Raw genomic sequence first — 19,212 nt, forward strand, 5'->3', positions numbered from 1 at the left:
TGAAGAGGACTTCAGTTGGAATGAAGAATTTTGGATACTATAAGGATTACTGAAACTTGACTTGAAAATCAGTGTCATAAAGAATCATTTGGAAATTCTTGGGTACAACTTAGTGTACGATTATTCAAAGGAAGAATCACAACAAATGAGGTTGGACATAAACAGTAGCTGTAAATGATCTGAATATATAAGGCCATGAAGTTAGTGTTAGGATATTGTTATAGGCCACCTAATCAGACTAAGGAGGTTGAAAAATGCTTCATATGTTTCTGATTAAAAAGTTCTAGAACAGATGGCCTATCAAATCTTTTGTTTAAGTTTAGTAATACCTGGCAGAAATCTTTTTAATTTTAGATAGCTGGTGTATCTGATTAATAGACAGAGAAGACACATAGCAGGCCTCTGGGGAGTGATACTGGGGGCTTGATCAGAACATGGCGCTCCCTAAGAAACCCTAAGGGTTCATGCAAGGTATGTGATTATCATTCTAAGAATTTGCCAATTATAAGCACACATATGCATGCACACAGTCTTTTGCTATATAACACTATGTAATTTTTATTTTTTTTATTCCTGAACAGAAAGTGTTATTTCCCAATTGTTTATGCCTAAAGTAAATGGAAAAAAGACTTATTTTTCTCTTCAAACTTTGCTTTTGTGACCTGTGTAATGAAATTTTCAAATTTACCCATTTTCAAGGACATTCCAGAGATCTTGGTCTAAAAAAGTCGAATACAGAGCTTTTGACATCTAGGCTCAAGGAATGGGATTTATTAGATGAAAGTGTGCAAGTTGTAAGTCAGAGGAAGCATCACCAACATTTTATAAGCTTATTTACTCATCAAGATGGGATCTGCTTCTGCTACAATGTATCCGGTCTATGCAAGGCAACTAGAATTGCCTGTAACCCAAACGAGTGGTGCCTCTTCATTGATAGCTCATCTAGAAGCCTCAAAGCTGTGCTGCTCCATAACGGGAATAAGTATCCATCTCTTCCCCTGGCTCATCTGGTGCACCTCAAAGAGGAACACAATATCGCCAAGACCTTGCTAGAAGCCTTGAAGAATCATGAGTAAAACTGGGTGGTTATCGGAGACTTCAAAATGGTGGCATTCCTGATGGGTCTCCAAGGAGGCTTTACCAAGTTTTCCTGTTATCTTTGCCTTTGAAACAGCAGGGACACCACAGCACACTACAACAGGAAGCACTGGCCACAACAGACTGAGTTTTCTGTGGGGAGGCACAGTGTCATGTGTGAGCCACTAGTGGACCTCCAGAAGGTGTTGTTCCAACCATTGCACATAAAATTGGGTCATATGAAACAATTTATCACAGCTCTTGATAAGAAGTCTGCAGCCTTCAAATATCTTCAAGACTTCTTCCTTATACAGTCTGAGGCAAAGGTCAAAGCTGGTGTCTTCACTGGACCACAAATAAAGAAGATCTTGGAGTGCACAGAATTCCCCAAGAAGCTCAGTAGGAAAGAAAAAAAAGCTTGGGACAGCTTTGTTGCAGTGATTTGGGGCTTCTTGGGCAATTTCAAAGCTGAAAATTATGTGAAACTGGTTGAGGCTCTGGTGAAGAACTATGGCAAAATGGACTGCAGGATGTCCCTGAAAGTCCATATCCCTGATGCTCATCTTGATAAATTCAGCGAGAACATTAAAGTATACTCAGAGGAGCAAGATAAGCGCTTCTACCAAGATATACTGGACTTTGAATGTTGCTACCAAGGATCGCATAATAAAAACATGATGGGAGACTATATTTGGGGGCTGATATATGAAAGTGATTTACATTACAGTCGCAAATATCAAAAAACTACTCACTTCTAAACATTTTTGTTCATTTTTGTATAACTTTTGTATAAATACATGTAAATCTTGATTCATATGTTGTTTTATTCAACTTGTGTATATGAAAATGTGCAAATTTGCCCATTTTTACATAGAAAATAGGTTAATTTCTGAATTTCATTATCTGGATCACAAAAGCAAAGTTTAAAGGGAATAATGGCCATTTTCTGTACTTTTTCAACATAAACCATTAAGAAATAACACATACTATCCAGGAACAAAATTTGTGCTACATAGTATAATCTAAATAGATGCAATATTCTAAATGACAATAACATAAAATGTGTTTACACACTTTATCATTTAGATAATTTTATATTATCATATAGTTAGCATGGATTTATAAAGAGAATGTTGTGTCTTACAAAATTATTAATTTTCTCTTAATGTTTCATATTTAATTTGGACAAGAGAGGTGGCAGTAGGTTTCACATACATTCACTTGGACTTCCAGAAAACTTCTGATAAGGTGCCACATAACAGACTACTTAAGAAGAGTGTATCTGTTTGAGTAGAGGATAGGCTAGTTGAACAGACTTAAAGATGGTTGTGTAGTAGAAGGAAGAAGGTTGTTATGACATTACAGAATCCAAGTGGATTGATATTCTAAATGGGGTAATTCAGGGTTTTGAGTTATGTGTAGATCCTTTTACTGTTATTTCATTTTCTTTAATAGTACCAATAAACAAATAACCAGTAAATTGTTTAAATAAACAAATGACTTTACATTAACGGGTATTTAAAACTGACTAAAGATGCTGACTTTTTTCAGGCATTTTGACTATTTGATGAGCTTAGCTAATACTATATGTGAGGTTTGTGCATATTAATTAATAAAATTATTGTTCTCATCATGTAGCAGAAGGTCTAAATAATGTTCATGAACAAAATGATCAGAGCATATATATTATACTTTTGTAATCCTAACACTCCAGGTATGTCAAAGTGCATAACATGACCTTTTACAGAGTTACATTCAAAATTTAAATTGTTATCCATGAGTATCAATAAACTTGGCATTAAAATAGAATTTTACATTAAAATGTTAATATATGTTTTAATTAATTAATTTTAAAAGGATAAAAAAGAAAATTATTAGGCTTCATTTTATGTATCACATTTCTTCAGTCCAAACTGCCTGTTTCAACATTTTTTACTACTCCTGTTTGGTTTTATTACCTTTCACATAATTCCTCAATTATGCTATACATATTCCCGAGTTGAACAGTCAACTTGTAGCAACAAAACTTTGTTTTACAGAGATTTAAAGAATAAACCAAATGCTATATGCTTCCCATAGAACATCTTGCTTCCAAAACTTGACATAAATTCTCTCCAATACTTGCTATTGAATTACTTGAAGAAAATACTAATGCTATTTACTTAAGGTGTTCAAAACTGTTAATGTCTTAGATAACCCATGTGTGCACAGCTTCTGCTTTATTTGTAGACTGATAGGGTGAAATTAATTTTACATGTCAAAAATATAAAATTCAGTTTTTAGGCAAGATTATATCTGTCTTAAAAATGTTATTATAAAAGATCTATACATGATGACAGTGTGTACTAATCATTTGAGAATTTTCAAAGTTTTTAGAATTGACATACAAAATAAATAATAAATCTTTTTTTTTAGTTAAGTTTTATATGTACATATATGTGTATATATACATACATACATATTATATTGCACTTATATATAGAGAAAATCATACATGAGATGCTTTAATACACCTGGTTTTTTTGTTGATTGAGTCTTTAAAATTATCTGGTGAAAATAAGATAACATCCAGTCCACACAATGACAATAAATGTTCTGCTTCCTCTGTTAATATTCCTAAAAGCTTAAACACTGTAGTACTCATAGACTGTATATACATGTCACTAGTTACACTACACTAACATAAAGAATCAAGTTTCTTGTATCTGGTAACTAAGTATGCACAATAACTAACACAGATTCAAATACATTACAAAAACACTGATTAATCACTTTTACTTTTTGTAATTAACTTCTGTCTTTTCAACTATCTTTTTTGATGGTTCTGAGCCCCATATAAATGTATTCTAAACATTAGATTTATAAGAAACTTTGATGTCAAATCCTCTAGAATTTTCCAGGTGTTCTACTTGTATTTAATCTTAAAGCAACCATTGACAAATATTTTAAGATCTAGGAGCCAGCCCTTCAGGAAGATTCTGTTATGTGAATATGAAGATAAGCATTGTTAACATTGAACTTTGTCATCCAAATACCTAGTGCAAAGTGCTATTGTACATCAAGAAGGGATTCCACTGTAAAGCAAGGAGGATCTAAATGCTGATTGAATCAAGATAGATCAATGATTGGATGCCATTCTCTTGTTTTAGTGGATACAATGAATAAACAAGAATAAAATCTTGGAAGAATGGGATCAATCCTCTCTACTGCTCTTTTGACTAATAACTCATATGGTCTTGGAACGAAGCTCCACTTGCTGTGGATCTGTTGGAGATGAAAAGGCAACAAATTGAGCAGACAATGGTGGAAGTGATGTAATCTGAGTGACCAACTATGAAGCCAGAACCTGGAGTATCCATTAATTCCTGGTGAAAGAACTCCAGATGCCCAGGAAGTGATGTTAACATATTCCCAAAGTTCCCCCACCCACTTGATAGTCACAGACACCACTGTCATCAATACTCCCTAGCCAAAGATCTTCAAGAGTATGTACAGAATCTATTATGGGAACCAACAGACCTGGGAACTGAAGGAAGGAATTGAAAAACACAATGGGCTAGTACTCCCAAATTAGCTCCTTTCCAGTAACAAGGAAGGAGTAGAGTCAAATGCAATAGTGGAGATCCCTAAAATCTCACAAACCCATGTAACTAACTGAAGAAAAGGAATTGAAGATGGTTGATCAAAATGATCCTCTGTTTCTGCCAACTCATGAAAAGTAGATGGAAAAAGGGAGTCTAAATTCTTGTCATTCATTCCTGGATCACTTGGAAAATCTGCCTTAGTACCCCTTAAAGAGACATCCTTTGTCTAGGGGGTTCTGTTTCAATGTCACAGTTGGTCTTATAGTGGACAGCTTCTACTGAGAGTAACCCCTCATCTGTCTGTTGGCAGACACTAAATAGCAGAGGTAGAAGACATCTAGTTGATCTCTGTAGTAGAAACAATTCTGGAATTCTTATCCATCAGTAAGTTTTTATTATTATTATTATTCTGCTGAGTAATTTATAAATATAAATGAAAATATAACCATAGAAATGCTAACTGTGTTCAAAATCACAATGATCCTGTTGACATAATTTCATGCTGAATGCTTTTTGACAAAAAATGATTACATTACCTGAATTAAGTGCTTGTATATACTACTTAGATAGAGGGAACATTGAAGTTGGCAAAGACTTTTGCATATTGGTATTTGTCTAAGGCATTCAAGTGGGGTATAAAACACTAGAGCAATTTTTCAATGCTTAGATGGGTAAAGAGCGAGTAGAAACCCTGGAGATCAAAAAATAGTTATAATGTCAGTAGGTGGTGAGTGTGTTTTGGAATACAGTTTACATAACTCATCCTAAATATCAAAATTGTTTATTTTTATGTGCCACAATCTTATAAAACATCCTTTAAGTTTTAGAAAGCAACAGTAACTTACAGAAAATTCTTTGATGATTGCCTAAAGTAGACTAATAAATAAAAATAAATATTTTTATGACTGATTAATAAAACAAAGCTTCAATAGTTGGTAAAAGAAAAATTCCAACTAAAATTGTAGTTCAACAAAATTTGAGATGGATGTAACTGTAATGTACCTCATAATTAAGAAACAAAAACACCCACATGGCTCATGCTCATAAAAGATCATGCGGAAAATACTACACTGCACCCAAAATTATTTCAAAATCCAAAGTTGAGTGCCCTCATAATCCCCATTACACCAAACGTACTTGCCAGGGGCGTAGATCCTGGGGGGGATGCACCCCCTTTATTTTAGGTGAGGGGTATGGTGCATACAATCATCCCCTCCTATAGTTTGGTCTGTTGAATTGTTTTATTGCATCACAGGCTTACAAATTGTGTGTTTGTTCTTGTGATTCTTGTGTTCTTACCAATCGAATTACATAATTAGGCCTAGATGTAGGCTTTTTCAGAAGCCAAAACGTACATCTTTGATATAGGCATGCTTCTAAGCTTCTAAGCTTTTCGATCTAAGAGATAGTTCGTAAGTATCAGTCAGTAGGCCTAAGCATACATGCAAGTATCATGGCAACAAGATTACTTTGTGACTACATGTTTACAGCTTTCAGGTTCATGTAATCAGAGATTACCAATTTGCAAATTGAACAGTCCACATAAGTGGTTGCAAAAATCATTCCCCCCCCCATTGGGTATAAAAAATCTACACCCCTGGTGCTTGCCCTTTCAGCAGTGGAGGCTTTATAATGTGATGGTCAATCCCACTATTAGTTGGTAAAAGAGTAGCCCAAAAGTTGATGGTGGGTGGTGATGACTAGTTGCCTTCCCTCTAGTCTTACACTGCTAAATTAGGGACAGCTAGTGCAAAAAGCTCTTGTATGCCTTTGTGCAAAATTCAAGTACAAACAAACAAAAAATTATACATATATAATTATATGCTTATGAGGAATTAAGTTATCATTATTTCTTCCTTCACATGTGGGTGTTTGTTCACACAATTATTAAATGAAATAAAATATCATTATACACAGATATCTTATATTAATAATAACTTGCATGTTCACTACTTACATTTTTGTGAGATCATCTTTTCTAAATCTCATGTGATATTAGATGTACGAGGTGTTTATTGTTGATTGGTTTATAGTGAGTAGTTACATAAATTATTGTAAACATATGACATCTGTGTATGCTAAGCTGCATTATATGAATATTTGCTGAATCAGTTAAGAAGTTTGTAATGGAATAAAGGTTTTACATGTATGTTACAATCTAATGGTGCCCAAATTTAACATTGAAAATATGTGACCAGTAATATCATTGTCCTTACTAGTCAATATCTCAGTGTCACATTTTCAGTTTTCATGAACTTCCTTTGTAACTTGTCTTTATGGGTTAATAAATAGTTCTTAAGAAAAAGCTATGCATCTTTATACAGCTAGTCAAGGCTATTGTGGATCATTAAGATGCCATGGAACAAAACGGATTTGTCACACATACACATTTAATACACACACACATAAACAATGAAAACACTAACAAGTTCTACCTGTGGATACAAATAACAAAACACTAGAATATTGAACTCTTCTGTCTTTTACCTCCTTTATTAATTTCTTCAACCAATTTCATGACTTCAGAGGTCACTCATCAGAATACATTTCTACAGAGAATCTGTAATGAAAACATTCAAATAATGTTATTAAACTAAACATAAATAAACTGAATTACGTACATGTATTTTCCAAATGCACAATCATATAATACACTCTTTGTATAAATTACGTATATTAATAAAATTAAAGTTTATCTGATATATTTTCCTTCAGTATGATAGAAATGTAATTTACTCCATAATTTCACATTTTAATACCTCTTACCCTGATTATTGAACTTTTTGTAATTCTTAGTAACAACATATGTGATTTGATCATTTCAACTGATTTTACACAACCATTCATAATTCTTACATCCATCTACTTAAAGAAGCAACAATAATAAAAAAATGTTAAAAAATATTTTTTTTTAAAAGAGTACTTTCTTTCAGAAGTCCAAAACTGGAAATTGCACCTTTTTTAGTAATGACTTACTTTCCAAATATATATAAATATTAATTTGATAAATAATACAAATAAATTTTTTACTGTATTTTTTGACACTTCCATCATCTTTTTTTTTTCAAATTTATTTTTGCATAATGAATCATTACCAAATCATTATAATATTCTCTTTTTGGATGTATAAAACATAAAAAAAATATTTTGGGAAAATATTTGATAACTTTTTGGTGCCACTTTAAATAGATAGATATATGAGAGCAGAAGTTATTCTAGTTGTGTAAAGTCAGTTGGAATTGTGAAACCACAAAAACTGTTACTGAGAATTACATAAAGGAATATATTTTGAGTAAGAAGTGTTATGAAAGATTACAAAATAACTTACATTTCTATAATAAAAAGAAAAAATATAATTAGAAAAGATTTTAATTAAGGAAGGAAAATATATTGGACAAACTTTCCAAATTTATTTATTTATGAGTACTTTTTAAAACATATGTACTTAATTTATAGAAGGAGTGTATTATATGATTGTATATTTAGAAATTATATGTACTTAATTCAGTTTACTTATATTTAGTTGAACAATGATATTTGAGTGTTTTTGTTATAAGTTCTCTGTTAAATTACATTCTGAAGAGTGACCTTTAAACTCATGAAACCTGTTCACAAAATTAATGAGGGAGAAAAAAAACAGAAGAGTATAATATTTTATGGTTATTTTAGTAAAAATGAATACACTTCAATGAATTTAAATAAGCAAAACCACAAGTAAGGACTGCGTTAAAAACAGCAAATCCAAACCTGTGACTAATTATATTAGTCTATTATGACTTAAAAAACAAACTGAAACAAAATTAAACATAAAGTGCTATACTAAATGAGGTTTTTTATTTAATTTATTTTTCTTTTGTCTTGTTTTTAAGTTACAACAAACTAATATTCTATGGTTATATATATATATGAATGCATGTGTGTTAACATTTCACTTTGGAATACAGCTTATTTTTAAACCCCAGTCTTTTGTATACTAGCATTCCTCTGTTATTAAAGGTATCTACTCACATATATTGTAATCAACTTTCCTGTATTTTATATCTTTAGCACTTTTTTCCTGTGAGTTACGCAAAAAATGTAAAACTTTGCCATTTTTAATATACTCTTTCAGCTTGATATCCTCTAAGTCATTTTATGAGGAAGTTTGTTTGATAACACATAATGTATTCATTTTGATTAAATGTTAATTAATTCTTTTACTGTTTATTTACTGTAAATGTAAGGTTTCATAAATTAAATAACATGAGGGTTATAACAGTGTTTCCTCAATATTACCTATTTACCATTATTATTTTTAATATTCTCAGCATTGTATGCAAACATTAATGCCTGTTATGCACATTTTCTGAAGTACTTTCTCATGAAAAAAACCAGAGAGGAACAACTATTGTCTAGGCTACTTAAGACATTTTTTCTATCAAGCTCTGGTTTGTATTAATTTGTGTAGACTCTTTCTTTGTTTTGGATATTCACCTATAGAAATATAAATTATATCTGCACTACCTACCTGTTCCTATTTTAAATAGACAGATTAAAGGGAAATTAGCTAGTCAAAAGGACCCATTGCCAAACTCTTGGGCAACTCTGATAGTGGGATGTGACTCTTACAAGTTGTAATGTGCCCATAACCCAAACGTAAGAAGTCCAACAGTAATGGGATGCAAGTCAAACTCTTGAATTCAGTCTTGAACACTTAACTATTAGGCCATGTTTGGCCATACTGAATCTAGGTAATGAATACAAGGTAAATAAAAGACAAAGATAATAACACAAACAGGTAAAAAGTCAAAACGGTACTTTGGAAAGTAGTAGCAATAACAGCTAAGCCAAGCCTAAATCAGTTATTGAAACCATGGAAACCAAATGAGTTAATAATTAAACTGTATGGGAGTTTCATTTGTTTTTACTTTTTTTATGTGTCTGTAATTTTCCACATCTTTTTTTCTGATTGACACACTATAATGTGGAACTAAACTGTACACTTCTCTTGTATTTACTTATGCTGACAATAAAAATGTGATTATAAGATGGAAGGTATTAAAATAATAGATCAAAGAGATGAATCCTCAAGTCAAAACTCACACACTGAAAGAAGGTAGAAAAATCCCTTTTTTTAAGAATTTACAGGAAAACTTTTGTGTTTATGGTGTAAGACTAGATAAATGTTATGAATGTATCAATAATATTCAAACTATATTACATTATATTAACTTCAACTTGCTATGTGAGAAATATTAAGAAGTAACCAATTATTTTTTAGATATATGAATGTATAAGTTATATGAAGTGTTTTCTTTACCACTAAGATTTTCACACTACACTCTGCAATGATTCTACATAAATATTATGCCACAAAAATGGCACTGTGATAGTTTTCTACACAAACAAAAGCAAAGAAAATTATGATTATGTTCTGAATACTTCAAATGAGTCATGATGCAGTCAAAAGAGAACATTGGTAATGAACATAAAAAGAAACATTTTATTTTGATATTTATGTAACCTGCATAAAGTATATTAACAATAATTTAAACATTAATGAAAGACAAGTTATCTTACATAAAGTAGAAATGTAATGGATAATATTTTAATCAGTTACAGAATATATAGCCAATGTTTTTGACCAAATTACAGAATATTTTGCCAATATACAATTGATGTATTTATAAATAGAGCAGGGTGACTAAGGTGATATAAGTGAATACCTATGAACATTGATTATATTGATTAGTATTATATAAACTAAATTAACTGATATTACATTAAATCTGTTAATGTCACAATTAATCAAAATTAGTGTTTATGATTACTACTATTTTCGATTATTTAAACTATCCAAGTATCACGTGAGTATAACTGATTAGTTGCATGTAATCAATAATTACGCCTGATGATTAACCATTTGTCAAATTTCACTAAGTGCTCAGCTCTAAAACTAAATATAAAAGTCTGTAAAAGACAAATTATATACTGATCAAGATGCAACAGCAACATTTTGATAAACAATAATAATTCCACATGGATACTGTGAACACAGAGGATATTAATTAGAAAAATATCACAATGTCGTAGTTGCAGTGTAACAGTTTCCAGAAAGGTAAAAGTAGACACTGAACTTAACAGAAATTGGTCATGTTTATTAATTCAATCCTTCACTACTTAATATAACAATACATGGTAAAATAATGTCAATATTACTTGTGCACCAATATGATAATAGCAAGCATTTAACCCTCCTAATGACATATACACTGAGAACTAAGGTAATGTAAACTCTGGATCCTTGTGAGCTCCAGTTGATCTAATGATCTAATATCAGTCAGTAGAAGGGCTTTTCTGTAACTTACCACTTGATCAGCCATATGAAAAATTACTAGCAATACAAAATGATTTTAAAATATCTCAAAACAAACTTGTATAAGAGATACAGATAAAATGGTATCTCTGTGAAAGATTCTAGAATACACAAGAACAATTTGCTTCTAATCTACTGACATCATAACTAACCTCAATAAAATATGAACAAAGAACCATCTAATTGTCCATGGATGTCCTTTCATACACACCTTTAAAAATTTATACCCACCTCTTACTTTCCAGAAAACCATTGAATCTCTTCTTAAATTTGTTTAAACTGCTGGCTTCCATTACTGCCAACAGCAACTTCCTCCATCAGACAATCACACTGTTAGAGAAATAAAACTTTCTTAACTGGAATTTGGAAAGTCTTTTCAAAACCTTAAAACTTGTGTCCTCTCATCCTATTTTCTTCAGTATACAGAACAAAAAATCAGTAACCTTTATTCTATTGATTCCACAATTAATATTTTCATGTCCTCCCAAGTCATTTCTTCTGTTGTGAAAACATCTAAAGATATTTCAATCTAATTTTCAAGTGACAATTTGCCAAATGTGAAACAATTGTCAAACCTGTCCTTTGAACATTTTAACACTTTAACTCCCTCTCTTAAATATTTGTTTTACTTTCCTCAATTCATACACATCACAGAAAACAACTCTCATGAAAATTAATTTTCATATTTCTGAAAATGTTGGTACTTTAATTAAAATATTATGCATAATGCACGAATATAATGACGTTTTCCTACTTAAAATGTTAAGTACCTCGTTTACGAGCAAGCAAGAAATTTAAATAGTTGTCTTTCTTATTTTATTATTTCTTTTTGTAAGATTATTAAGCAGTAGTTTTAGTATACCGAACTTCCAGGGCAGTGGTCACATATACAATATATATATATATATATACAAGTTAAACATTGTAACTTAAGATGAGCCAATATTCAAAATTCTACAAATACAATGACCCTCATAAAATTATAAGCCAATATAAAGTAATTGACTTACGGATACCCCGTCAGCTTACACGTGAAATACATTATATTTATAGTTATCTTAAGAATTAATTACAAAATGCTGAATAAGTACTGACAGAAGCATTGACAAAGATCTACTTTTCTCTCCACTCCTGGCGTTACGTCGCAAACCTACTACTAGTACTACCACCACCACAAGCATTTCAATCCATTTGTATTATTATTGATTACCATTAATATTAATTGATTCTATCGTACCTCTAAATCAAAAATTTCAAAAGACCAATTTATTCCTATTAGATATTATTAACACAACCTTCCATAGTATATAATATACTTCACAAAAAGTTTGATAAACCACATATCCAAGTATTCCGTCTGGCTTTCTTAATAAATCTGTCTAAGGAACCATCAGTAAACTTTGTAAAGTAATTATTTCCTCTGCATTGTAAACTGATATTGCATTTAATTATCCAAATATTTCTTTTGGCCTTCTTAATAGATTTTTGTCCAAAGAGCCATTAGCAAATTATATAAAGGCACTACTTCTTTAGTGATGCAAACTGAAAACGTATTGAATTAGAAAGAGACGCCAAAATATCGAGTTCAAGTAAGTTGTTTAAACCCAGACGAGATTATTAATTAACTAAAATGAATTATAACTTATCCCAAGTATTTGTTTCAGAATGAAGTAATTTAAATTATTTGTTATTTGAACATAAAAAATCGTATATGACATGATTTTAATTTAAAATATCTTATTTGTTTACGAAAGAAAACAAGACACTTTAAGAAAGCTTAGTGCGATATATTACAACGATTTTAAATATTCAAATCAGTAAGACATGAAACGATCACAACCGATGTAAAGCCGCGATGGATTATAATATATCACAACTACACTTTAGCATTGTTTAAAAATTTGTAGATGATATGATACCATTAAAAACTGATCACTCTTAGGAAGGGTCTCTGCAAAATTTATTTTCGAAACAAATATCCAAACACTTAAATAATGGAGAGAGGCTTTCCCCACAATAGAGCATTGGGATTTGGAGTTAAATACCCCAGGTTCGAATCTGCGATATCACAAAATGTGTGACAGTCATTTCTTTAGCATGAAGTTTAGAGTGCAAGTTCATGGGAAAGTCATTCCATTTACCCTTTTACGTAAAATCAATCGCTGGAAATTTTGCTTCGAGAGTAGAAAATTATCTATATGAAACTATAACTTTCAGAAATTTCTATTCTGAATTGAATAGTTAAATCTGTCTGTCTTTATCAATCTGCATCTTCCTCTTACAGCATGTCCGAAGAATTATCTATCTTGAATCATGACTTCAACAGGCACTCATTCAGGAGGCAAGATAGTATGAGTGGTATGTCAGCTATATGATGAAACAATTAACTGATTTTATGATTTAGTGCAGAAATTATATGGCATGGTTCAAAAAGGAATGGCTTATAGTCTTCAGAAGTAATTGATAATAACAATGTACAAGTTTTTCAAAATTTTCTTTAAAACGATCAATGACCCCAAACAGACACATGAAACTGTAAGTGATTATTTTAGAAAAAAAAAAGACAATTTCCCTAATGTCTAAGATGAACAATATTTGTCATCATCCTCACGCCCACCCAAGAAATTTTATTTACGGTGCGCTATAAACGTGCCAAAATATTAGATACCGAGTTTTTAAGCATTTACTCGTACATAAATTCAATCAGTGTTGTAGAGTTTCTTGTGTTTATTTTCATACACACACAAAGTCATTTTTAACTTTACTAATGAACAGTGTTTTCCAAACCCATTCGTTCAATATTAATAGGCAATATAGAACAATGCTCCCTACATTTATATCTATAAGCATTCAAACGCTTATACAAGTTCAAACAAGTTTATTTAATTAAAAACTCTTACATTTGTCATACAGTTAAATGTAGCTTTTTTTTATCCAGTGAACTTAACCACAGATTCAACTATCAGGTCGCACCCATTGCAAAATCAATACTTAATTACCTAATCAAACTACAACAGGATTTCTTGGGCTTTTCATTTGATCAAGGATTAAAGTATTTTCTAATATATGCAACCGCGTGAATCTATAATTTTCTTTAGTTGACAGAATTACATGAAAAACAATAATAAAAAGAAAATAGTTTTGCTTGGTTTTATTGAGCCATTGTGCATGCGCGTCACTCATGTGCGCATAGAATGAAGAGCGCGTGGATATCGATCATGATATGGTTGTATGAATCATACCACACCCTGAAATTACTTTGGTATACGAACTTGTAATTTCTTTACTTAAAACTAGAAAAGGTTTCAGACTTCTGGTTTTAAATAATATATTTTGACGTAATGCATCGGTCAGGTAGGTTCTTGTTTAATAATTTTCGCTATTTTATTAAATGTAACGTAAATGTCGAGTGTATTCGACTCAGTGGCTCCACACGCATGCGATGTTTTGTCTTTGGTTACTATGGTAACTTAGATGAACGTCACTAAGGGAAGAACGGCCGATTGAGATGTATTTTTCACCGTACACCATAAATGTTCCGTACGGAAGCCTAACTAAAGTTGTTTAGTTATCTCAACTTTCTTTAATGTATACCACAATTATGTTTTGAAAATTTGTTTATCCGTCAAATGTGAGATAAGTAAAATTTGCCGTAAATAGTAATTTCTGCAACTAACAACAAAAATGTACATGTAAAAAAATGTAATTACTTAATTGTACTTCAACAAAACCTCGTTTACGTATAAAGTCGTATAAACGTTTAAGTAAATGTTGTCCATAAAGCTTATTTAATATATGGCAACAGAAACGTCGCATATGGTCTCAATAAGTTAATTTATAATTTAACAAATATTTTACTTTGTTGGTAAGAACAAAGATGTACAATAGACTATCTGCGCTTATCTAAAAATACAAAAAGCTCGTCTTGTTTATGAGATCAGACTCATCAAAATCGAGGGTGCTTGAAGGCGCTATAGCACCCTCACTTTTACACATTTGACTTACATACTAATTGTAAGTTGAATTATGATAATATCAGCATATCTAGCCACGCACCTCTAATTTGCAGACAATTCCTAAACCACTGAGAATGATGTGCATATTTTAATACAGTAGCTTGTCATTGTGGGTGTCAGCCATGGTGCTAGGGACGACGCATTTAGCGTTTGTACGTATTTAGTTTATGCCTAATATTACCCATATATTCGACAGTAGAATACTTTCGCGAATAGTCATATTTCTAGAGGAATGTACTTATAGTGATGTAACGTCACAGGAACTACTGATCAATAGATCACGCGCCGACGGCATGCGTACGGTGTTATTTATCATAATAATTCATGCAAAAACTCTGCTTCTCACACAACGACATTTTTAAACGATATTCACCCAAAGGTTACTATACTTGAAACTTTGGAAAAAATGCTCAGACGAGCGTTTAAAACTGAAAAAAAAATTGAAATTCCACAGGGAAGGCCAACCAGGAACAAAGTTCTTATCAATAACGTGAATGGTTTTGTTACGAAAGATAATTTCTCAGCTAAAAAAAGGTCATTGTGTTGAAGCTAGGTAAACCTCATAATATAAAACAAAGTTTTACAAATGATTAGGTTTAGAGCTGAAAAGAGTTCACTAACCTCTAACTGTAGCTGGAAATTAATGGCTGTTATCATGGGAAAGACACATAAAGAAACTAGAATTGTAGCAAATATCATTCGACCATATATTCATCAAGTCTCCCCAGGAGGCTCAAAAAGAGCTTTTGATTTCCTTAAACGTGCTGTTTAAAGCCACATAGAGCAAAATACATGTTTTCAATACATATAATCATAGTTCGAACTTGGTGTTAGGAAGGGAGAAAAATCATGCCAGTTGTAAATGTAATAGAAAGTTCGAAAGGTAGCATGAGATCTGAAATATTTCTTACAAAACGGATAACAATAATTGTGTTTTTAGAGTGCTTTTATAGACTGCTTAACTTTACAATGGACACAATAAACGTCAGCGCTAGTTTAATTTCCTTACTAAGAAAATCACCTAAGATAATAAGATGCTGTTGTGTTGAGTTTTGTTTAGATATTAAAATTTACATGTATTTTGTGTTGTCTATACGAGGGCTGTTCAAAAAATACGCGGACTGTTTGAATTGCGCGGCTCTAGTTGGTTCCAGGGGAATCCGCTTGGTGTCGCTAGGTTCGCACAGATCAGCTGATTACGACGCCATTTCCCGATTGCAGATATCTTCATTTGTGTATTAGCTACGCGGTTTTAAGTGAAGTGCGATTTTTTCGTTTGGCGGATTTCAGAATGAATGACCTGAAGGAGCAACGACTTGCTGTGAAATTTTGTGTTAAACTTGGAAAATCTGCGACTGAAACTTTTGCTATGCTTAACACGGCTTACGGTGATGTTGCTATGAAGCGTACGGCATGTTTCAAGTAACATGAACGTTTTAAGGATGGTCGACAGTCCATTGAAGATGATGAGCGTCCTGGACGTCCTTCCACGTCAACTGACGACCCACACGTCGACAAAATCAACACCCTGGTGCGGGCAAATCGACGTCTGACTGTCAGGAGCTTGCTGAAGAGTGTGGGATATCAGTTGGATCTTGTTACGAGATTTTGACCGAAAATTGAAGATGCACCGCGTTGCTGCGAAATTCAGCCCTCAGAACTCGTGAGTTTTGGCCAAACACTCGATCACTGTTCTTCCCCACCCCTACTCACCTGACCTTGCTCCTTACGATTTTTTCTTGTTCCCCAAACTCAAAAGACCCTTGAAAGGAAGAAGATTTGAGACGATTCCCGAGATTAAGGCAAATGCGACGAAGGAGCTGGAGGACATTACAAAAGAAGCGTACCAGGACTGTTTCAACAAGTGGAAACACCGTTGCGATAAGTGTGTGCGTTGGGGAGGAGAGCACTTTGAAGGAGTCCCAGACCTGTAACTTCTAAATAAAGTACATTTTGTTTTATGACGTCAGTCCGCGTATTTTTGAACAGCCCTCGTGTATGCATTTACAGATAAGTTATCTTATTCTAAAAGCTAAGGACTTATTGTTTCTTTCTTTTTGAGACTTTCAGTAGCTCAGTGATAAGCCTGACGGCTTTTAATCCTAAAAATCATGTTTGATACCTATGGTGGGCAGAGCGCAAGTAGCCCATTCTGTAGCTTTCTGCTCAGCAACAAAGGAACAGATCTTTCTCCTTATATTGTTTATGTACTGTTTTTATTTCTTCGGTTTCAACGAGTCGCCTGATATATTATTTCTTATGAACCGAAAATAGTGCACGTAAATACAGAAAATTCAAGTTGCCGTTAAATTATGTGTATTGTAAAAACGTATAACTTGTTTACTGATTAAGTTCTAATTTTCTCTTTTTCTCTAAACACGATATGCTGGATCTCGATTCTTCAAACTTCTTTCCATCATCGAACTAACAAATTTGGATTTATTCTTGAAGAGGTGAGTAGCATCACTCGTTTTTTGTTTGTTTAATAACATCTGACAAGTAAAATCTGCGTTCAAATCTGCCAACAAAATTTAAATAGTATATAAATAGAAGTAGATAGATAAACAAATGGATAGATGGTCTATCACGGATAGATAGATTAACATAGAGTTAGAAGGTATATGAACAGCCAGCCAGATAGATATATTACGCTTTATACTTTTTTATTTTTTGAGATGTTGTTATAGAAGTGTTATGTATGTTTTCACACCTTGTTTCATGAACAGTAACTGCACAACATACACAGAAGATCTTCATGGGACTAAAAAACTAGTTCTTGCAATATTGTGTACAGTCTCTAATTCGCGATGATTCTGATAAATCAAATAGATTAGCTAATTCAAGCAAGTTTGGGTTAAAGAACCTCTGTGAAAAAAAAAGCATTATACCTATGAAAAATCGCGGGTTCGCATTCGCATTGCGCCAAATATTTCCGCCCTTTCAGCCATGGGGCGTTACAATGTGACGGTCAATCCCACTAATCGTTCGTAAAAGAGTAGCCCAAGAGTTGGCGATAGGTGGTGACGACCAGCTGCCTTCCCTCTAGTCTTACACTGCTAAATTAGGGACGGCTAGCACAGATAGCCCTCAAGTAGCTTTGTGTGAAATTCAGAACAAACAAACTAATAAAAAGCAACTCATTATTCGCTATTTTCAAACAGTCAGCGAGAGTATCCATCTTTAGAGTAAGAGTCATTTCGTTGACATACACACACATGGTGAGCATCATTTGGACATACCAAAATGAAATAGTTTACACAAATAATAGATAAGAGGGGACCAAGTACTGAGCAAGGGGGAATCTCACAATGAAGACTACAGAAAATGGAGTTTATTCCTTTAAACTGTGGTGTAACATATTCTTTTTACTAGGTACGTTTTTTTAATATTATAAATATTACCTCGTGAACTCTAATGAGCACATTTATAAAGTAAAACTGTATGATTTACGTCGTCAAATGCCTTGGCAATGTCTATGACTTAAAACAAAACAGATTTTGGGGTATAACCCTTAATAAGCTTTGCAATAAATGCTTATCAGTAGATTTATGATTACTAAAACCAAATTGTGAATAACGTAAGACATTATTGTTCTGGAGAAGCACAATAATTCTGTTGTATAGAATACGCTCAACAATAACAGCACATGTAGACAAGATGAATATATTCCCAAACTTTTACACAAAATCAGGACCACGACCCCTTCTATATAGGTACAGTCATAGTAATTTGAAGAACCTTAAGACATTTATTAATAAGGGTCCAATAATTGGCTCACAAAGATTTAACTAATGTGGATAAAACATTATTCCAACCAGCAGATGAAGCACTTGAGAATTTCTTAATATCTGCGTGATATATTACATAGTTACACGTGCAATATAAATAGACTGAGCTATAGTAGTAACACCTAGAAATATTCCATCCATCGAAATGAAAGCCTACTTGGAAAACCTAGCTAGAAGCCTGGTGATCCACTCCACACAAACTAAAAGCACCAACAAAACAACGGAAAACAATCACCAGAAACAAAACAACTTCGACAACAATTCCACCGACAACCACCAGTCTATCTTTCCAGGTAAAACTGAAAACATCTATTTCCCTAAAACACCTCAAAACGGTATCTTAAAGAATTTTCACACAAAACCATCAACATAATTTCACAGAAAAGAAAAGT

General features: G+C 32.5%; 1 protein-coding gene across 8 annotated transcripts in view; it reads right to left on the reverse strand.

The window, feature by feature from the left end:
* LOC143239762 (uncharacterized) overlaps positions 1 to 19,212 on the reverse strand; it is a 59,670-nt gene that overhangs the window by 25,936 nt on the left and 14,522 nt on the right. For 2 of the 8 annotated variants that reach the window (XM_076481238.1, XM_076481231.1), the window contains exons 1-3: positions 12,027 to 12,139; positions 11,248 to 11,346; positions 7,149 to 7,221 (exon numbers count right to left, since the gene is read on the reverse strand). In XM_076481238.1, coding sequence (XP_076337353.1) covers positions 7,149 to 7,179 — 31 coding nt within the window. In that variant the 5' untranslated portion in view covers positions 7,180 to 7,221; positions 11,248 to 11,346; positions 12,027 to 12,139. Of the gene's footprint in view, positions 1 to 7,148; positions 7,222 to 11,247; positions 11,347 to 12,026; positions 12,193 to 12,311; positions 12,561 to 19,212 lie in introns of those variants that run through there. The other 6 variants (XM_076481233.1, XM_076481232.1, XM_076481237.1 and 3 more) reach the window with 6 other exon arrangements.

Source organism: Tachypleus tridentatus, chromosome 13 (assembly GCF_004210375.1).
Source record: "Tachypleus tridentatus isolate NWPU-2018 chromosome 13, ASM421037v1, whole genome shotgun sequence".
In the NCBI taxonomy this organism is placed as follows: domain Eukaryota; kingdom Metazoa; phylum Arthropoda; class Merostomata; order Xiphosura; family Limulidae; genus Tachypleus; species Tachypleus tridentatus.